The sequence below is a fragment of the Camelus bactrianus genome, chromosome 11 (genome assembly GCF_048773025.1).
Source record: "Camelus bactrianus isolate YW-2024 breed Bactrian camel chromosome 11, ASM4877302v1, whole genome shotgun sequence".
NCBI classification, from domain to species: Eukaryota; Metazoa; Chordata; class Mammalia; order Artiodactyla; family Camelidae; genus Camelus; species Camelus bactrianus.
In genome coordinates this window covers 72,184,924-72,206,963 of record NC_133549.1, presented here as the reverse complement: position 1 = coordinate 72,206,963, position 22,040 = coordinate 72,184,924, and the positions used below count along the sequence as shown (strand labels likewise).

The 22,040-nt window shown below is 45.2% G+C and overlaps 1 protein-coding gene and 1 pseudogene across 3 annotated transcripts in view; one reads left to right on the top strand and one right to left on the bottom strand.

The window, feature by feature from the left end:
* The window catches only part of DLG5 (discs large MAGUK scaffold protein 5), a 108,059-nt gene extending 106,320 nt beyond the window's left edge, over positions 1–1,739 (top strand). For all 3 annotated transcript variants that reach the window (XM_010963127.2, XM_045522798.2, XM_010963126.3), the window contains one exon: positions 8–1,739. In XM_010963127.2, coding sequence (XP_010961429.2) covers positions 8–111 — 104 coding nt within the window. In that variant the 3' untranslated portion in view covers positions 112–1,739. The remainder of the gene's footprint in view (positions 1–7) is intronic.
* Positions 1,740–3,835: 2,096 nt separating this feature from the next.
* The window catches only part of LOC105075409 (E3 ubiquitin-protein ligase RBBP6-like), a 48,101-nt pseudogene continuing 29,896 nt past the window's right edge, over positions 3,836–22,040 (bottom strand).

Genomic DNA, 22,040 nt, shown 5'->3' with positions numbered 1-22,040 from the left:
TTTGCAGGGGTCGTCCAGGGAGGAGCCCTGTCAAGCATTTGCACTCAGATCTTGGCAATGGTCAATCAAGAGCAAAGTAAAGTCCTGTGGATTCCAGCCTGCCCCCTATAGAACGTGGTGCTGGGGACGACGCAGCGCGGCCGCCAGCATGAGTGCCTGGCTCAGGTCTCTTTAGCGACTAAAGATAGAAGTCTGTCTGTACAGAAACCCGAAGGGGAAGGATCCGTGAACCAGGACTCCAGGAATGCCTCCTTGGTAGACAGAGGGCTGCAGACGAACGGGATCCGGGCCCCAGCCAGCAGACTGTGTTCCTCTCACACGTGTGCTTTAAGACAAAAGACTTTTTGTAGAGGGATTCAACACCGACCTTTCCTTTAGTCAGCTGACCAGAGATGCTGCAAAGAGAACCTTTCAGATCACAAGTTTACAAACCTTTTCTAAGTATTTGGTTGTTTATGTTTACTTGAACGGCTCTATGTTGTTGCTGCCCAGCCCCTGCCCTTTAGTCACACCCTTGTGTTGCTTTGGTGTTGGTTTTGTGCCTGTTTTCAGCGAAACGACTCTGGAACCTCGCTGGGGCCCACTTTGCTTTGGGAGGTTCTTGTTGGTGGGACCAGAGCTTTGATGGACGTCCTGCTCCTCGGTGGCACCTTTCCTGGAAGGACATGGCAACTGAGGGTGCTTCGATGGTCGGTGGGGCGGGACCGGCGTCTGGAGGGGCTGGCTCTGCAGCGGCAGCTTTCCCTCCTGCCCCAAGAAGGGCGATCTGGGCTGTCTTGCAGCCCCTCCCTCAGATTGTGCCTCTGCGTCCTCTCACTTCTTTTCCACCTGCGTTCACTACTCCAGCCTTTTCTCTGGTCCTTGCAACTGCGTGAGTTCCCTGTTGCACAGCCCGCTCCGGGCAGGGTGTCAGGCTGGCGCTGGTGCGTGCCGTTGGGTCTTCCTTAGGTTCTGTGAGTAGTGACAGCCTTTACCAGTGCAGACTTTGCAGGGTAATTCTTAAGTGCTCTGTAGTGGGGCAGGCAAATCAGCTCTTCTCAATGGGAAAACATTCGTGTTTCAGACTTTGAATCAAGAGTTCTTAGTGGAAGCTTAAGGATTAGTACGGTCACTGTCAAGATCCTAAAAAGGGAACCTGGGATCTATCTAGTCTTGGGAACAGCGCTCACAGCATGAGCAGTACTCCACGAAGATGTCTTTTTTAAGCTTCCGACGCTGGATGCCTCTGCTGAAGATTTGATGTGGTTCCTCCTTAAACTGTGCATCCTGTTAGTAAGTAGGTACTGTACCGGGCTCCGGGTAAGTGTCACTGGGGTAGGACCTCTATTTTAATACTGTTCCTAACATTTCATTTTACTAGCAAGAAATCTCTGATTTCATTTTATTCTTTGTAATTCTAGACACTAGATTGTAGTTTAGCCATACTGACATTTTTTAAAAAGGGATATATTTTCTTGCACAGTTGTTCGAAAAGAGACACGTTTCAGTCCTCAGTGCTGCCCTTCGTTTCACAGGTACACGCCTTCGGGCTCAGACACCTAGGACAAACCGTAGGCTGTCTCGGGGTCTCGCTCGCACGCCCTGCGGGGCTGCTGCTCCGAGCGGCAGGTGGTGGGACCGAGGAGGTACAGTGTGCACAGGTACTGTTCTGACAGGCTGGGATTTTCTGTACTAAAACCTTCCTTTGTATCAAAAGTTAAGCTGACTTTAGTACAATAAATAAAGGTCAATTTCTGTAACTTGTTGTGGTGAAAAGACCTGTCTTTTATTTATTGCCCACCTTTCCCTGCTCCCTCAGCTCCCTTCGTTCCTAAATTTGAGACCATGTTCCTCCCCTGCAGCATGTGGCTGGAATTGGCTGTGGTGTGAGGTTCTTTCCAGCTCTCATCGTGCTCAGGAACCCCCTTTACCTGCTGCCTCAGCCTCTCTGACGCCCTCCGTCCCTCCCACAGTGTCCATCTGTCCAGCATAGCGTGGATAGTGATTGCAGCCAGGCAGCTGATTTGAGTAAGACTCAGATCCTGCACTCGGGGGCTCATGTTCAGATCTGCAGGTTGGGGCTGGGCTGTGAAAAGCAAAGGGGATTTGAAGGACACCGCAAGGCTGCCCACGTCTCCTTGACAGCCCAGACCCAGCATCGAACTCAGAGAAGGGCAGCTGCTGCCTGGGTTTTGGTGACCCGCCCCCCCCACCCCACCCAACAAATAGGCGCCGCTGCTTATGTTAGGAAATGGTTTCTTTTAAAAGAGCTCAATTATGATGCCAACACCTTAGCAGTTTATACTTGCTGCATTATGAGTGGTTTTTATTTTCTTTAGACTTTTCTGTATTTTTCCAAGTTTCCTATAGGAAACTCGGTTTTCTTTTACAATTGCAAGGAAAAACCACTATGCCTTTTTAAATGGAGGGCATTTAAGTGACTGAAATCACAGACTTGTTTCTGGATACACTGAGGCCTTGCAGGGCAGCGCCTAGAACACTGCTGAGCAGCACTGGTGGTGGGGCAGCGGGTGGTTATGCTTGTCTCACCAAGAGGCCGGGCAGGGGCTGGAATTGTCTGTCTCACATAGGCTCAGATCATTTTGGAATGGCAGAGCTGACTTTCAGCTCCAGCCTTGAGGCCTTGGACAGATCTCGCCTGGGCCTCCAAAGAGAGTGCAGACTAGATGCTCTCTGAGGCCCCTCTCCCCGGCTGACGTCCGAAATGTGGGTGGGGAATGGGACTTCACTCCTGGCCTGGCAAAGGCTGAGCAGAACCCCAGCTCCAGGAGCCTTGGCATAGGTGACTTTGGGAGGCTGGAGGAGTCCTTGACACCTAATACTCTGCAGTGGAAACTGAAGGGGTCTGAACTAGGAGCCAAGCCCTGGCCCAAAGTTCTGGGCCACCTCGGCTGGAACAAGGTTCTGTGGCTGACCAAAGAGACTGGCCAACTGGAGGTTGGGGCTGGAAAGCTGAGCTGTCACCCCTCTCCAGTGCCAAAGGTGGAGAGAAATACAAGAAATTGCCAAGTGGGATACAATGCAAGCAAAAACTCACAACTGGGAAGCGCAGCTGGCGTGGGAGCAACAGTCTTCTCACGGGGGACGAGGCTCCGAGGCCCTGCCCTGGACAGCCAGCCTTCTCCACAGCTCCCTTCTGCTGCCGCTCCACCTGTGGGTTTCCTGGACCTTGTTTCATCCATGCACGCTCTTTCATGTGCTCGCTCCTTCCAGAATATAGTCTCTGGCCTCCTGATGGTTCTCCCTTCAGTTCTCCTTGCTACTACAAGTTTAGATGTTTTTTTCAACTGTGAAATGTCATACATACAGAAGAGTGTTACAATGTAAGCGTACGGTCTGAAGAATAATAAAATGGACAGTGCATCTGTTAGGAACAGAACACTATGACTGACGTAGAAGCCCTCTTATGCCCAACAGTTGAATTTTCTACATTCTTTTCCCCAAGGTGAGCATGGTACTGACATGTGGTTTAATGATTTCCTTGCTTTTCTATTTTCACCCTCAAAGGAGATATCTTGAAATAACATGACTGGTTTTGAAGACACTGGGCATCTAGTGCACACTGAGCTGTGAGGGTAACAGCAGCATTGCCAACGTTAGGTGATGACTGGAAGCAGCAGTGTGATCTCTGGGTCAGAGTGGACCTCAGCTTCCCTGGGAATTTTTAAGTGCCCCCTTCCCCTTGGGGAAGTCGGTGAGCAGGGACTTGACTGAGTCCTAGGGATGCTGGGGCCACCACACTCCGGGCATGTGGCAGTGCTGTGCACAGACAGGTCCTTGTCGTCTGGCAGAAATACGGTCACAGGGCTTGGTCTGTTGATTGCAGTTTCCACGCTCAGCACGGCGTCCTCGATTTCAGCAGTGAGTCAAAGCTGAACACTTCTGTGGGAGGAAATGCTGATTTCTCCCGCTGACCTGGGGAGCAGGGAGGTCGTCAGCTCATGTCAGTATGAGCCTAGGAGAGGTAAGAATCTGGGCCAGGATCACCCTAACGTTCTGTTCCTAGCTAAGCCCTAGGAAACCAGCAGAAGCCTTGGTGCTAACGGCTCTTAACATTTCTGCCTAAATGCGCTGCTCCAAACCAGCCTTCCTGCCCTCTGGGTCTGGGGCCAGCTATCATCCTGGTACCTCTCCTCTACTTTGCTGAGAATTTCCTGCGAGTTTTCTTGATTTATTTTTTCCGACTCTTGTCTCCTCGTCTCTTTTGATGGGTATCCTGTTTCTTGTGCCACTTGTGATTTCACTTCTCTCTCCAGAGGAAGGTGACTGGATTTGCCTTCTCCTAGCATTGTTTTCTAGAAAAGTTCTGAATTAAGAAAACAGTAGCAATGTCTGTGTTCACCATTGTCTGCCGATTGGTGCATCTGCACTGGGAGGCCTGAGGATCCAAATAACGAGGACTGTATCAGCTGCTCCTTTATGTGTTGTACGCCCTTGACGGGGTCCCTCAAACTTCTCATCCCTGTTAGCATCATTTTGTCATTTTGCTGTTCTTTCATGGAGATTCACTCATCTTTGGAGCCCTTCTATGGAGTTTTTTAGCTTTGATATCAAGATTCTTAATTTCCAAGACTTCTTACTTTGTGAATGTCATTTTTTATATTATTCTATACTTGTCTCATGGATATACTATCTGAAAATAGAATGAGTTTTTTTCTCACGTAATTATAATTCCTCAAAGGTTTTAAGTTTTTTTGTTTGCTTGTCTTTTTTTTGTTGTTGTTGTTTTAGGACTAAGGGATACCTTGTTTTGTATGTTAATCCTTTAACCTCAAATGTCTGGTAATGCTTGCTATTCAGCTAATGAGTAATCAGTGGGCATTTAATGGTCCAGAAGAAATAGGGAGGCGTGTAGTTCGGGTTTCTCTCTAGGGTGGCCTGGCTGGGCTGCTCACTGGGGAGCGTTAGTGGTGGTCTCCTTTGGTCTGTCTTTAGGAGTTGGCCAAAGGATTCCCCAAAGGATTCCTTCTTCTCCTGACGGCCTGACTGCGCATCTGAGCTCAGTGGGGAAGAAGGCTGGGGCTCTTTGCAGTCAGCCTGCAGTCACTTGGTCCTTTTTTCAGCCTGGTACCAGTTCTCTGGTTTGTGCCTGCCCTCACCTCGTCCAGGGACCCTCTTACACTTCCCAAGGGAGGTGACTGCCCTGCTTCTGCTGAGTTGAGAGAAATGCAGTAGTCCTATAGCTTGGAATCCAGGAATCTGTTTCTCACTCGTTTACCCAAATTCCATGTTTAAGCCACTCTCTGCACCCCAAGTTCTGGAAGTAACGGTGCCACACTTGCTCACAGTTGCTTGCATTTGAAGATTCTTTACTTTCCCCGCTGTTGTTTTGGGATTTGGCATGCTAAGTGATTTGCCACTGTTCCACCTGCTTCTCAGCTTCTAAAATGATCTTGTGGTTGTTGCCTCTGCTCTTCCCATATTTCTGGATTTCTATTTTTTTAAAAAAATCTTTGTACTGTATTTACTTTGTTTTAATGAGATTTTACTAGAGCAAAAATAAGCTTATGTTTCAAGCTGCTTTCTTAACCTTGAAGTAAGGTTTACCTTTCCATATTCCTTTACTATTATTTTGCCCTCACTGGGGTCATGAGAGGACCTGAATTGCATACCTCATTCCTTTTTTTTTTTTAAACACCATTATTGCGGTATGATTCCTGTACAGTAAACTACACATATTTCAGATGTACAATTTGATGAATTTTGATAGATGTATATATACCACCACAATCAAGATAGCTAACATTTCCAACATTCCCCAAGAGGTGCAAATTTTGAACTCCCAATTTATCCCTTCCTACCCTCTTTACCCTCTGGTAACCATAAGTTTGTTCTCTATGTCTGTGGGTCTGTTTCTGTTTTGTAGATACATCTGTGTCCCTTTTTTTAGATTCTACATATAAGCAATATCATATATTTTTCTTTCTGACTTACTTCACTTAGAATACAATCTCCAGGTCCATCCATGTTGCTGCAAATGGCATTTTTAATGGCTGAGTAGTATTCCATTGTGTATGTGTGTGTATATACGTGTGTGTGGGTATATATACATATACATATTCATATACACACATACATATACACCACATCTCTATCCAGTCATCTGTTGATGGACATTTGGGTTATTTCCTTGCCTTGGCTATTGTAAATAGTGCTGCTATGAACAGGGTACATGTGTCATTTTGAATTATATTTTCCTCCAGATATATGCCCCAGGTGGGATTGCTGGATCATATGATAAGTTTTAAGTTTGAGGAATCTCCATACTGTCCTCCATAATGGCTGCACCAATTTATATTCCCACCAACAGTGTAGGAGGGTTCCCTTTTCTCCACGCCCTCTCCAGCATTTATCGTTTGTGAACTTTTTAATGATGGCCATTCTGACTGGTGTGAGGTGATACCTCATTGTAGTGTTGAATTTCTCTAACAACTAGTGATGTTGAGCATCTTTTCATGTGTTTATTGGCTATCTGGATGTCTTCTTTGGAGAAATGCCTAGGTCTTCTGCCCATTTTTTGATTGGGTTGCTTTTTTTTTTTTTAATATTAATCTGTATGAGCTGTTTCTATATTTTGGAAATTAGTCCCTTGTTGGTTGCATCATTTGCAAATATTTTCTTCCATTCTGTAGATTGTTCTTTTTCGTTCATTGATGGTATCCTTAGCTGTGCAAAAGCTTTCAAGTTTAATTAGATCCCGTTTATTTTTGCTTTTATTTCCATTACTCTAGGAGCTGGTTTGCAAAAAATACTGCTGTGATTTATGTCAGAGTGTACTGCCTATGTTTTCCTCTAGGGCTTTTATAGTATCTGGCCTTACATTTAGGCTTTTAATCCATTTGAGTTTATTTTTGTATTTGGTGTTGGAGAATGTTCTAATTTTAGTCTTTTACAGGTAGCTGTCCAGTTTTCCAGCACAACTTACTGAAGAGACTGTCTTTTTTTCTCCATTGTGTGTTTTTACCTCCTTTGTCATAGATTGACTGTAAGTCTATGGGTTTATTTCTAGACTTTTATCCTGTTCCACTAATCGAGGTAAAGGACCTGTACTCTGAAAATATAAGATACTGATGAAAGAAACTGAAGATATCATAAACAAATGGGAAGATATATTGTGTTCTTGGATTGGAAGAATCAATAGTGTTAAAATGGCTATACCACCCAAGGCAATATACAGATTCAGTGCAATCCCTATCAAATCACCAATGATATTTTTCACAGAGCTGGAACAAAAAATGTTAAAATTTGTATGGAAACACAAAAGACCCCGAATAGCCAAAACAGTCTTGAGAAAAGACCAGAGCTGGGGGAATCATGCTCCCTGACTTAAGACTATACTACAAAGCTACAGTAACCCAAACAGCATGGTGTTGGCACAGATACCTCATTCCTTTTAACAGCAGCATCCCCTTCCAGTTCAAGGGTGTGTCTGTCAGGCTTCAACCTGAGAGGCAGAACCTTTGAGAACAGTACAATATATATATCTAAATATGTAAATTTATTACAAGGATTTGGCTTATGCAACTATGGTTGCTGGTTGAGCAAGTCTGAAATCTATGGGGCTTGTAGGGAAGACAGGAAGAGCACAGGCAGGTAGAACTCACAGGCTCAGAGAGGATAGTAAGAATGTGCAGGGTGAGCTCCACAGTGCTATCCACAGGTAGAATTTTGCACACACACACCCCACCACCAGGGAAGTTTCAGATTTTAAGGTCTTTTAACTAATTGAATTGGGCCTGCCCAGATCATCCAGGATGCTCCCTTACTCTTAATGTTGACTAATTAGGGGCTTTAATCACATCTGCAAAATGCCTTTATAGTAACACCTAGCTCAGAATTTAATAATGGGACTGTGGTCTAACTTAGCTGACACATCCAAAAAACCATCACAGTGGGTTTACCAATAACTTACCTAACCAGTTCCCAAAAAGTGGGCATTCAGATTAAGTTTATTGTTGTTGTTTGTGTTTCTGTATAGACTTATCTGACTTTATAGAAGCTTCTGTGTGGGATTTATGGTTTACAGATAGAACATCAAGGCTTTGGGCAATTATGGTAAATTGCCATAGCCCTTTTTTGCCATGTCGCCTTTAGAATAAAGCAGACTTGTACTTAGTTTGGAGATGGTCTTAGCTTCTCACAGATGCTACTTGCTCTGAGAAAGTTAACCATCTAAGCTATTTTAAACCTACTTGATTCAAAGATGGATAGACAAAATGACCATCATTCAAAAGTCCATAAATGATAAATGCTGGAGAGGATGTGGAGAAAATGGAACCCTCCTACATTGTTGGTGGGAATGTAATTTGGTGCAGCCATTATGGAACACAGTATGGAGATTCCTCAAAAAACTAAAAATAGACTTACCCTATTATCCAGCAGTCCTACTCCTGGGCATCATATATCCAGAAGGAACTCTAATTTGAAAAGATACATTCACCCCAGTGTTCATAGCAGCACTATTTACAATAGTCAAGACATGGAAACAACCTAAATGTTTGTCAATAGATGACTGGATAAAGAAGACGTGGTATTTATACAATGGAATAATACTCAGCCATGAAAAAGATTAAAATAATGCCATTTGCAGCCACATGGATGGACCTGGAGATTGTCATTCTAAGTTAAGCCAGAAAGAGAAAGGAAAATACCATGTATCACTCATATGTGGAATCTTAAAAAAAAAATTAGACACAAATGAACTTGTTTACAAACATAAATAGACTCACAGACATAGAAAATAAACTTATGATTACCAGGGGAGAAAGAGGATGGGAAGGGAAATATTGGAAGTCTGAGATTTGCAGATACTACTATATATAAAATAAAAACAAGTTTCTTCTTTATAGCACAGGGAACTATATTCAATACCTTGTAGTAATCTATAATGGAAAAGCATATGAAAGCAAATATATGTATGTACATGTATGACTGAAACATTATGCTGTACACCAGAAATTGACACAACATTGTAAAGTGACTATACTTCAATTAAAAAAAAAAAATGGACAGAGATGCACTGAGGGCTAAGTGACTGTGGGGCTAAGAAGAGGGACTGGCATGCCTGGGTGCCAACCTGAGGACTGGACTGGAGGATGATTTGGGGCCGGGCTATCCCTGAGTACATCATGGGATGTGACTAGCATCTGGTATGCATCTCAGTACACACAACTGTAAAAAAGAACAGAATCAAAACCTGCTTCGAGTTCAGCAGCAGTGTGTGATGGTGTTGATTCTCCATGGAAATAATAAATATTGCAAAATATTTTGCTGTAAATGACAGTGGCTGTTTTTGGACTAACAGCTTATTTTTATTAAGATTATCTGCCAATAATTAGACTGAAGATTATATATATTTAAAACTTGAATTTTACAATTTATTTATATTTTCCTTGAAGTCCAGTGTTGGTGTCGCAATAACATGTACACATACACACCATATGTGGAGAGAGCTGATGGCTACTCTGAAGCTTTATTAAGTTGCACAGTCTTATGTAGCAAAGAAGAATGACAAGGGAAGTGGTTAACAGGCAGCGTCTGGCTCAAGGTCAGAAGACCCTTTATGTTTTGGTATATCATGTTCGTGCTGGCACCAGCGAGCCTTACGGCTTATCAGGGCGGAACGTATGAGAAACGTCTGCTTTACAACATTCTTCTTGGACTCAGGCGGCTGTGCCTGTCTTAGGTTGCCCCCCTCTGGGGAGCTTACCCGTCCTTGGCTAACCAGCCTTCTCACCTCTGAGTCTGCAGCTTTTTGTAACTTGTTTACCATTCCGGCCCAAGGCTCGTTCCTTGGTTCCCACAGTCGGGGGCCTACATCCAGTAACTTGTTTTTACATTTTTGTGTTTGAAATATACTATTACTTTTGATAACATTTTATAATTTCTGAATAACTCCCTTCTCCTTAAAAACCAACTTATTTAAGTTAGCTTTTGTGACATCCTAAGTAATCTGTTGTTTCTGCATCTTACAGTCCAAACTAAGCAGGTGATTCTCTAGGATGCTGCTATTTGAGGTCACCTTCTTTGTGGGCAATAATGATTGTTTGTTTAAAACCAAAAATCTGAGTTGAATCTGAAAGGTGCATGTCTGGATATATCCTGGAAGATCAGAAGATAGGTTCCTTGTTTCAGATCAGAGCCCAGGTAATTGGCCCTTAAAAATGCAGCGATGGAACCAATCAAAATGTCTACAAATGCAGAAGAACATAGGATGGAAACCCATCAGCAGAATTTCTCTGGGTCCCTCACTGGTACTCACTCATTTTTCCAGCAGTCCAAGGTCGACGGTGCAGGGACTGGGGAACAGGAGACTACTGGCCTCTGTGCCAAAGCAATGCTTCGTGCTGACTGGAGTCCATCCTTCAATCCTGTGACAGCAGGCTTGATCTCCTCTACTGTGTAATAGATGGGTCATATGATGCTCTTGGCGCTGGTCACCCCAGGGAGCCAGGCATTACTGCTTACCATCCAACTACTGACTCAGCAGAAGTCGATGCAACGGCCACTTTGCACTGGACGAGAGCTCAGGATGACAGGCATTTGAAGTTGCGTCGATATGTACATGTGTTCTGATACTCTCTTCAGCATTGTTGTTGGACCTGCAGAGAAGATAATTGTGCTGATCACCTCCCAAGAGGCTGAAGGCTTTTATGGTGTCTGTCCACAGGCAGGAATATTGACTGAGTCAGCAATCTGACCACTTACAACTCTGCCCCAAGTATTGATTGGGTCATTGTGCAGCTCTGAGTCATCCTCATGGTGGGCTGCCATCATGAAATCATTCCAGTCCCCAGGAAAGGTACTATTTGGGCAAGTCGAGATGTGGCTGCATTGCCCAGATGACAGCAGTGGACACAGAGGGATCAAGACCACTGTAGGGACAGGACAATTGCAGCCCCAAAGTGGCAGTGGAGATTCAGCCATTTCTGGCTGCAAAGGAGGTAAAGAAGGCCTGTAAGCAGGCACTATCAGGTACCCTGCAGGGATTAAACTCGTACCCCAAAGGTTTCCTAATCTCTCCATGGCAGCCAACTGGTGAGACAAGAAGAACTCACCATCACGTGCCAGGCTCAAGCCCTGGAAGGGACACCAGGAACTACAGTCACAATACCGAGGCGTGTCACTGCCTCTGCTGGCAGGGTCGAGAGCCCTCCAGGAGGCACTCCGTGTTCTCAAGCTAGTTGAGATAGTAGGATATGACAACTGAGCCAGTCTGTGGGGAAAAAGTGCAGGGATGAAAAGAAGCCAGAGGCCCACAGTGGGGGAGGTGCGTTTCCCCTTGTTCTGAGCACCCCCATCTGTGGGACTTGCCAGGCAAAAAGCCTTCTTGGGTTCTTTTTGTGGTTTCACCCCTGCAGGCCTCAGATGAGCCCGTGAGACCAGGTGGAGGCTTGTCTTCTCTGTGGCCTGAGGACATGGCATGAAACACGTCCGTGATAGGGTGAGGGGTGGGTGGATAAAGTACTTCAGGATTCCTGTGGGTGGGACTGAAAATGCCTCCTTGGCTTAGAAGACCTCTCTCTGGAAGGATTTGATGATCAGATTTTCTTAGAGTATTTTTTTCTTTGCTTCAAAAGTAGAAAAAAATATGAAAATGTGTACACTGAGTTGTCTCATTTCACTCCTCACCCCAAAAAGATGACACATTTTTATCAGTTTCTCTCTACTGCTTCTAGATGCAGATACCAGCTAACTCAAATAGGAACTCTGCCCTTTCTCACCCAGGAGGAGTGTACACAGTGCTCTACATCTTACTTTTCTTCACTGAAACCAAAGTCCTGGTACAGCCTTTTGCTCTGTATCGCAGTCACTACTGTGGTGGCAAATAGAGCTATTATAGTTGAGAGCAGGAATGCAGAGGACCACCAGGTGAACATCCTAGCAGCAGAAAGACAAGCCCACATCGGGTGGGCACCAGGATTCAGTCACGTGGGCCTGTTTCCTGGCAAAGGAGGCGCTGCTGCAGTGCTCCGCTGCCCACCAGGGACGGCTGGGGTTGGGAACAGGTGTCCATTGTGGGGTGGAGATGTGTATGGTGAGGGGGCTTCCCTGGGGCTAAGTGAGCCGCTGTCACTTTCTGTTTTTCTTAGGTAGGTGAGAACAGGGAATGTAGTTTTTAAAAAGGAAACAAAAAGTTTTTTAAAGATGTTTTATGTGGAGCCGGGCTGGAAGCCCTGCTTTGGGGTTTGTGGGTAGTGAGTGCTGTGCGCGCTCTGGGTCACAGCAGTTGGGGATTTTCTGCTGGAATTCGAGGAGTCAGAGGTCCCCTTGCCTCACCCCCTTGACCTTCATATACTTTCCTGAGCCTGGTGTGTTGGCGGAGACCTTGCGGCGTGAAGGGAGGAGCCAGGAGAAAGGGACCCCAAGGGTTGTTCTTCAGGGGTCTTGGGAAGTGAGGGAAGGAGTGTGTCGTGGCCGCCCACAGAGGAAAATGGCAGCGCCGTTTCCTTTAACATTGTGAGAGGTCACTATGCTGGGGTGGGTGGCAAGGCCTCGGGTCGTTACTGAACACAGTCTGAGGGGAGAAAGGGCTCTCCCCTGTGGTCTTGTGCCGTGTGCACAAGAACGGGCCCTGATGTCTGCAGAACACCTGCTCTGTGCCACGTATTATACTAGGTGACGTTCACATGCTCTATACTTCACATTTTCCCCGGGGCTAAAATTATTTTTAACTGTCAGTATTTGATTTTTAACATTCTTGTATTCAAACTCACTTTTATGAGATCAACTTAATTGACTACATGTCTAATGAGAAGAGGGCCAAACCCTGTCATTTTAAAATAACAAAATGTTAGTTTGAGTTATCGAGCCAGAAATGCAAAGCTTGACTTAAAATTGAATACTTGGAAGCATTTTTTAAGGTTAAATTCTAGGTGAAACGTTAAACCGTCTTTTTCTTGCAAATATTAATATAGGCACATGACAAAACTGTCAAATCTGAGCAGGCAGGGCATGAACTGAAAAGTCAGGTTCCGTTTTCTGTGTTTACAGGGGTCGAATGTTACAGGAGTTGTTTGGTTTCCTGAAGTAGCCATTAAATCCAGCTGCTGGTTTACAGGAAGTGTAGGGAATGAGGAGACCATCGGGTATGTGTGAGGAGGATTCTACAAGACGATGACCCAGTCTCTTCAGTGCTCTGTATGAAAAGAAGGTGTGGGGGAGTGGATTGGTGGGGAGACTGTTTTAGATTAAAGGAATCTTAAGAGACCTATGTAACCAAATACAAAAAGGTTGTAAGAGACATTTGGGAAACAACTGAGATCTGAATATGGGTTCAGAATTACGTGATTATTAGGGAATCATGTATGATGTTAGGAGCCAGTAGCATTATGTAGGGGGCTACCTAATGCAGGCTTAACTCTTTGGAGATGCAGTGTCTAATTTCCTTTGCAACGGTTCAGCAGAAAGTAGATGATGCAATATGGCAAAATGTTGTACTTTCAGATCTGGATGGTGAGTACGTGGATTTTCATCACAGAAAAGTTTGTTTGAATTTATACTAATGCTTGGAAGGGAGCCTGTTTTGACCTGTCCTGGGTTCTACTTACTTCAGCTAACTCCCATTACAGTTTATGTCTTTGCAAGCAAAAAATAACCATATGTTCCCTTTCATATTTTTACCTACCCAAAATCATAACCTACCTACTTTGTTTTGCCCCACCCACTGCCATGGAGATTTCTCCATGTCAGAGCCTGTGGATCTGTCTCATTCTTTTTATGATGACACAGAGTATTTATATAGATGAGCAAACCAATTTTAAATTAACAGACTTCATTTTTTGGGAGCAGTTTCAGGTTTACAGCAGAATTGAGCAGAAAATACAGTTTCCACATAGCCTTCCCCACCCACACATGTATACTCCTCTACCCTCAACATCCCTCACCAGTGTGGCATATTTGGTACAATCGATGAACCAACATGGGCACATTATTACCAACTAAATTCCATAGTTTACATTAGGGTTTTCTCTTGATGTTGTACATTCTATGGGCTTTGACAAATGCATAATGACATGTAGCCACCACTATAGTATCATACAGAATAATTTCATTGCCCTAAAAATCCCTTGTGCTGCATCTACCCATCCCTCCCTCCCTCCCTCTCCCCAAACCCCTGGAAACCATGATCTTTATTGTTTCTGTAGCTGTGCCTTTTCCAGAATGTCATTTGGTTGGAATCACACAGTTTATAGCCTTTTCAGACTGGCTTCTTTCATTTAGTAATATGTTTTTTTAAGTTTCTTCCATGTCTTTCATGGCTTGATAGCTCGTGTTTTTTTTTTCACTGCACATATATTTTTAAATTTACATATATGACTGTTCATTGTTTCTAAGAACGTTTATAGCTTTAGCTTTTTAAACTTACATAGTTATCAATGCACAAAATAAAAGTTAATTCAAAAAGATACATACATCTTGCTATTAACAGCAACATTATTTATAATTGCCAAGATATGGAAGCATCCTAAGTGCACATTAACGTAGTTGAATAGATAATGAAGATGTAGCATATATATGTGTATATATATAAATATTTATTTTACTTATATTATATAAATATATATATTATATTTATATTATTTATTTATATATATGGAATACAACTCACCCACAAGAAGGAAGGATACTTTGCCATTTGCGGCTCTTCATTCACTTTTTTTTTCCACTTTAAAAACCAGAATTTTATGATCGGCACAAACATTCCGATTACATCAAAAATAACAAAACAGCTAGAAATAAACTTAACCAAGGAGGTTACCTATACTCCAGAAACCGAAATGACACAAAGAAATGGAAAGATTTCTTGTGCTCTTGGATTGGAAGAATTAACACTACCAAAATGGCCACACTACCCAAAGCAATCCACAGACCCAACACAACCCCTGTTAAAATACTCACGACATTTCTCACAGAACTAGAACGAACAATTTCAAAATTTGTAAAGAACCACAGAAGACGCTGAACAGCCAAAGCAGTCTTTTGTAGGTCTTTCTTTTTCTCTTTCTTTTTGTTTGACGGCTGGAGAAGGTCCTTTAACGTTTGTTGTAAAGCTGGTTTGGTGGTGCTGAAATCTTTTAGCTTTTGTTTATCTGTGAAGCTTTTGATTTCTCCATCAAGTCTGAACGAAAGCCTTGCTGGATAGAATATTCTTGGTTGTAAGTTTCCCCCTCGCATCATTTTAAATATACCGTGCCACTCCCTTCTGGCCTGTAGACTTTCTGCTGAAAAATCAGCTGATAACCTTATGGGATTTCCCTTGTATGTTATTTGTTGCTTTTCTCTTGCAAATTTTAATACTTTCTCCTTATCCTTAATTTTGGTCAATTTGATGACTATGTGCTTTGGTGTGTTCCTCTTTGGGTTGATCCTATGTGGTACTCTCTGCACTTCCTGGACTTGGGTGACTATTTCCTTTCCCAAGTTGGGGAAGTTTTCAGTGATTATCTCCCCCCAAATTTTCTCAAGTCCTTTCTCTCTTCTCTTTCTGGGAGATGCGAATATCAAGAGTGCTTCGTGTTGTCCCAGAGCAAGCTAATTTTTTAAAAACATAGATGGTTTTGTTTTTTATATTTTTCTGTTAAAAGCGTTATCTAATTCTACTCTCAAAGAAACTGTGAAGGTGGCGTTAATGGAAACAGGCTGTTTGCTGGACCAAAGACACACAGCCCAGTAAGAGAGAACCAAACTTTGAAGCCAGGTTCATGTTGTTTCCAGAGCCCTAGAAATGGGGCTCGTAAACCAGTGCTTCCTCTACCCACCTCTCTTTTGGGACTGATTTATCTTTGGCCTCCCAGAGACTGATCTGTCACCTGGCATATAATTTGGGGGCACTTACTTGATCAAGAGTCAAAATACATCAACCACTGTTTAGGATCTAACAACGGATGAGTCACTTTAAACAATTATCTCTGATTTTTAGTTTCCTTTTCTATAAGTGGGGCTGCTATACCTCACAGCCAAAAAGATAGTGTCTTTGAAGGGTGAAGAAGAGGCAGAGACCACCACCACCAATAGAAACCACATCCCACACAAAACACTGTACTCATTCTGATTCAGGTTTCCTGCAGATGTGTCTGGTGGGGGCATCTGTCTGTACCCTGGCTGCAGGGGAGCCCGAAGAAGCAAATTGGGTGTCTAGCCTGGGGAGGCAGGACCCACCAATGTGGGGAAATGGAGGAAGGATTGTCAAAAGATGTTGGGCAACTTCAGACGTAACAAATGTACACCATGAATCTAAATGTCTTCAAATAATGATGCCTTTGTAGCAGGCAAAATCCTGCAGCCATTTTATTAGCCTTACTTCAAAGAACATTTAATAGCATGGGAAAATGCTCACAATGTGTTATATGAAAATATAGGCAGAACCATACATTGAGGATGGTCTCCATTCTTAAAAGGATGCACCGGGAAACAGGCCTTGTAACATGGGTGTCTATTTGGGTCCCCTGAGAAGCAGGTGCCATCCTGAGAGTAGGTATACAGGAGGTTTAAAGGGATGGGGAATGCTCACGAAGGATCGAGGAGGAGGGAATTGGGTGTGCAGAAAAGCCTTCTGACTGGAGGTAGATCTGACTCTGTGGAAGGAGAGAGGAAAGGAAGGGCGGGGTAGGAAAAGCCTCAGACTGCAGTGCAGTTCTGAGAAAATCTCAGCCAGGTCAGAGGCCCAGAGCAGAGGCTGCTCCTCAGGGGAGTCCCCCATTTGGCAGCATTGGGCCAGCAACACGACCTCCGCCACCCTCAGTCACTGCCACGGAGCAGCCCAGGGGAAGTGTGGCCTTGGGGTCACGGGCCGAGGTTGGAAGCTATCAGTCTAGGGGAACCGGTGCCCATAGCAGGCTCTCTTGAAGGAGATCAAGAGGCACACCTCCTTGGCCACCAGGACACACTGATAAAGTGAGAGTGACTTTCGAGCTGTGCTGCTTTGCACATGAGAAGTATCGTAGAGCAAATGATGGTTATTAAAAGTGCGCGAGTAATCCATCTGCTACTCTTTTGAATCCCTTATTACTGGGGAATATCTCTCACGTTCACAGTGTAATAAATTACAGGAGTGTGGACAGCACTCACCCAGTGAGCATCCATGGAGCCGGCGTGGCGTGGGGTGGAGAGCAGAGCACTGCCTGCCTGCCCCAGAGCCTCATCCGCGGGCACAGGGACACCCCTGGGGGGGACCCCCAGCCTGCCGTTAGAGCAGCTGCTTCTGTGCTTTCCTTAATAGCGTTACCGCCTGAGTTTGCTCTCTCCTTCCACCTACCACTTTTTAAAATTCAGTTTGTAATTTGGTTCTTCTGAAAATTTCCCTTAAAAGAGAATGAGGAGTTTGCTGAGAACACTAAAGCTGTTTTCTTTTCTGCCGTTCTGCAGCTCTGAGCTGTACATTCTAGTGCTTTAGAAAAGTGAGGGTCAGTCATCTGGAAAACCAGACTGTTTAAATGGAGAACTTTATGATTCTGATTTTAACTGACTCAGATTTCAAAACCTCATCTCTGCTGAGGGTTTCTTCTTCTATCAGGCGGATTCCACAATCCCTGAGTTTAGGTTCTGTAGATTATAAAGATGCATAGGTAACTCAGGGAGGAACCTTGCAGAATAAGCCCGATCCCAAAATGTCAGTACTTAAAGGAAAGGAGACGAGATTATCTGGTCCCAGCCTTACGAATTAGGAGTAGGGAAACAGATTTACAGAATCTTGTAGACATGGCCAGTTGACGTGGCCAAGGTCTCCCAGCCCTCCGAGGGCTCCTGTTGCTGCCTAGGAGACATGGTCTCCCAGCCTCCCTGACGTCATGGGACCGCAGGGTTAATAGGGTTGGCCCTGTTCCTTCTGAGGCTGCACTCCTCATCCTTTGTCAGTGCTTCTACCCCAAGACATAAAGGAGTGTAGGAGAGATGAGGTCCTTGGTAAGGGTGAGTGAGTCTTTCTGGTCTCCAGGGTCGAATCAGAGACTCTCCCAGTTGTGTGGCACAGCCATGGGCAACCAGAGGGCCAACGGCTACGAGGGCCTGAGGGAGCAGTAATAATAGTAATGATGGCAGTTATGTGGGCCTTACCGCGGGCCTGGCACTCCCCTGTGTAGTTCATACATACTAACTTGCAACCCTTTTTGGTAGGCACCATTATCCCCATTTACAGATGAGGAAACTGAGAAGCTGAGAAACTTGTTTAAGGTCACACAGCTAATCAGTGGCAATGCCAGATTCTGTGCTCAACCCACTCTCAGAATGCCTGCCTGGCAGTTGAGAAGGTGGTTGTCCTCAGCCTGGACCTGGGTGACTGGGCCAGGCCCGGAAGGAGGTCTGGAGAAGTAGGCGGTAATGCTAATTCAGCAAAGGAGAAAGCTTTGCCAAGGGAAGTGGGAGCCAGCAGCAAGGAGAACTAAGCAGGAGCTGCAGCCTGTCCTCAAACGCAGCCAGTCCTGCTGAGGACTGTGGGCTCACACTTGGCTGTGGGGCATGTGAGCCTTCGGACAGCTCTGGCTAATGCTTTGGCTGGGGCCCTGAGATAGCTTTGCCAACGTCCACTTTCAGCATGGAGGCAGGATTGGCATCAGTCGTTAGGGAGGGGCTAGAGAGGCTGTCAACCCTTTACTATACTGTGACCCCAAAGCACTGGTCATTGTGGCCCAGTCTGCAGACAGAAGTATCTGTTTTTAGGACAGTCATGCCAGTACTTAAAATGTCATCTCACAAGAGACCCTCAGCTTTTGGAACTCACCAACCGTGATGTTCTCTTCCCTCCCACTCCTCTGGCCCCTGACCCCCATAGGCAATTAGGAAGTGGAGGCCAGCCATTTCCAGAGTGGACACCATTGCCTGTGAGAGTAGTAGCCTCCTTAAAAATCCTTTTAAGGAATTATTTTCAAGAAAATTTAAAAAAAAATTTAAGCAGAAGGGACTGCTAGAAATACAGTAGGATGCCTGGTGGAGTAAATATATTTTTGAAATGCTTTATAAACATAAAGATGCAATTTTCAAGTGTCCTGCTACTGCTGTGTGGAGGTGGGAGCCCAGGTCAGGATCTTTGCTTGGGAGAAAACCTCCCAAGAAGCGCCTCTTAGCTGTATTCTCGTGAGATGAGTGGCAACCTTGCCTGGGTGTGGGTAAAAGGTCTTGAGAAAACTCCAAGCTTCTGCGGACCAGGTGATTCAACGTGCATTCCTCCAGGGAGGCAAGTACCCTGGATTTGCTCTTAGCCTTAGGCCTGTGCAGCAGAAAGCCACTGCGAAGAAGGGCTCCCCAGGGGGATGTTGTCATGGGGAGGGCTCTGCTGGCCTGCAGGCCAGCCGAGGACAAGACAGAGCAGCTGAGGGTACACGGGATCTTGGTATCTGCTTGTAACCTCAGTGGGGATCTGAACCATCAAGAACACCATCCTATTTGTGGGCAAGAGTGTGTCTTACTATTGGGGGTCAGTGGTCAGCAGCAACACTGTACAGAAGCAGCAGAAGTCATGGAAGCTAGAAACTGCAACTGGTTCCTGATTCTTGCCCCAGGAGGTGGGGGAAACAGGCTGAGCAACCTCTGGGGACTCTTGGGCAACTTAAGGACAATAGGGAGATCCCCAAGAGAGATCCTGAGCCTACTAATCTGGAAAACAGAAGGTCAGGCGTAGGTCTGCATGAAAATGCTGCAACAGAATGTGCTGCCGCCCTGATCTCATGGAGCAGGCCAAATGCTCACACAGACGTAGGAGACAGACAACCAGATTCCCCAAGTCCCTGGGTTGTCCTTTGAAGACTTTGCACATTTCAGCCTTACAGCAGACTCTGATGAATCCAAAGACTTTTTGGGGAGACATGATGCCTGGCTTCAAATATGTGAAGGACCATCAGAGCCAGGCCCAAGGAGAGAAGTTCCTGGAGGGAGATTTTTGCTCAGTAAGGGGAAGATCTTCCAGCCATCGCCCCTGTTTCATGGTGCAATGAAGTGCTGAGACCCCAGACCCAGCGATGGCTGGCCCATCAATGGGCTGGGCCACATATCCCCGATACTGCTTCCCTCATCCTGGGCCCATTCCTGGCTGTGATTTCAGGTTGTGGCTCTGCACCTCCACACAGAACTAGTCAGGGGATCACAAAGGATCCCTGGACCCCATCCCCAAATATTCCTCCATGGCCTTTTCTGCGACTTAACAAATCTTCAGCTTGTGGGTTGCCCACCCCGGGGGTATGGGGCCCAGTTATATCGCGAACGTGCCCCTCCTACTGTCTTGCAGTGGTTCCCTCTTCATGTTTCCAGTTGCAGAAGATCTTTTTTGTTAGGTTCCAGTCTTTTTTTGGTGGTTGTTTAGCAGTCAGTTGTGGTTTCATTGTAGTCACGAGGAGAGGCAAACTTGTGATCCTCCTACTCTGCCATCTTGACCGGAACTCTAATGCCTACTTCCTAAAAATGATAACTAGGATGACTTCTTAATAAAGTCTTAATGACATTACTCAAAAGTAGGGGAAACAGCAGCAAAAGGATCGTTGATGCTTTTCCATGGAGGCTGCCTTCTTGAGAGACCCATAGAATGACTGACACCTGCTGTCCTGGCTGCCTTAGTGAGCCTGACGGAACTACTTGTACGAGATTGGAAATTCTGACCTAGCTCAGTGTGTGTGTATTGGGTAAACCATTTGAAATTTCTTTTTTGTATGAAGCATTAAGGTATTGCTAAATACAGAAATCCCTTCCAGATGCTAGAATTAATCCTTTTCTTCAAGCCAAAGGAGTTATTGTTAAAAGGATTCTGCCTCTGAATCACTGTGACGGTGATAAAGTCACTCAGGTTCTTTGGGTCTCAGTTTTTCCCATCTGTAAAAATAAGGTTTGGGGCACGGGAACAGGGAAGATTACCCCTAGGCGAGCAGTCAGCCTTGTGAGGAGTCCATGACCCTGTGGAGTTTGAGGAGGAGCCTGGGGCCAAGCTGATGCAGACTGCCCACCACGAAAGCAGCTGTGCACCTCCTGGAGAGGGTGGCTGGCACTCTGTCTGATGGTTAGTGATGCCTCTTGGCCTGGACCGGGATGGGTTGAGTTGGGCTCATAGGAAATGTTGCTCGGGGTCCGGTCTGCCTGCAGCATCTGCACTCTGCCTGGGGCTGGGCCCTCCTCCATTGTCCCCTATACTTGGCTCCAAAGCATCAGAGCAGGGCTGGCATTCCACTGCTTCCCTCCCTCCCCAAGGCCTTTCTGCAGTAGGGGTGAGTCTTCCACTTCAATTGCTAATTTTCTTCTCAGGTCCAGTGGCCGGAATGAGAGTCTGTTTACGACTCCTATATTTTATGACTTAGAATTTTGTAAAAATAAAAGCACTTCCCTGCCCAAGTTATACCGACCAGTAAAAAATTATGCTGACTCATGACATGTTTTAACATATCCCTCTGAACTACTAACAGTGTGGCTTGAGCGAGCTTCAATTTTCAGTTCTTTTTGAAATTGGATTTTTAAATCATGGAGACAATATACGCTTATTGTGGCGTATTCAAATGATATAGAAGAAGATAGCGTAAAGGAAGTGAGGCGGAAAGCCCCATAAAAAGACCGGCAGGACCCCCCAACCAGGGCCACTACTCTCGTGCTGGCACCACCCAGTTCCCTGGCCCAGAGGCTCTATCTCACTTTTTCGCCTCTAAAGCGGCTAACTTACACCTAGAATTCTATTGGTTCCCTGAGCTCGCTTCTGATTGGTTATTTCCTGCACTCCTGATTGATTATTACACTCACTTCTGATTGGTTATTACTCTCACTTCTGATTGGTCCACTTCCCTAACTTCTGATTGGTCCATTTGTAGTACTTCATTTGCATGGAGCTCACTCCTGATTGGTCTATTTCTAAAAGCTTGTTCCTGGTTGGTCAACTTCTGTTATATTTTATTTGCATATGATGTTGCAAAGCATAAAACTGGCAGGCTATAAAAGGCCTGTGTAAACCTACAGACAGGGTACAGAGCTTGAAGTATAAACTCCTCTGGGCCTGCTGGTGTAATGAACTTGAGTTCTCCAACTCTCCGAGTGCTACTTGGTCTCTTGCCTGGATCCAGGTTGGTGTCACAACT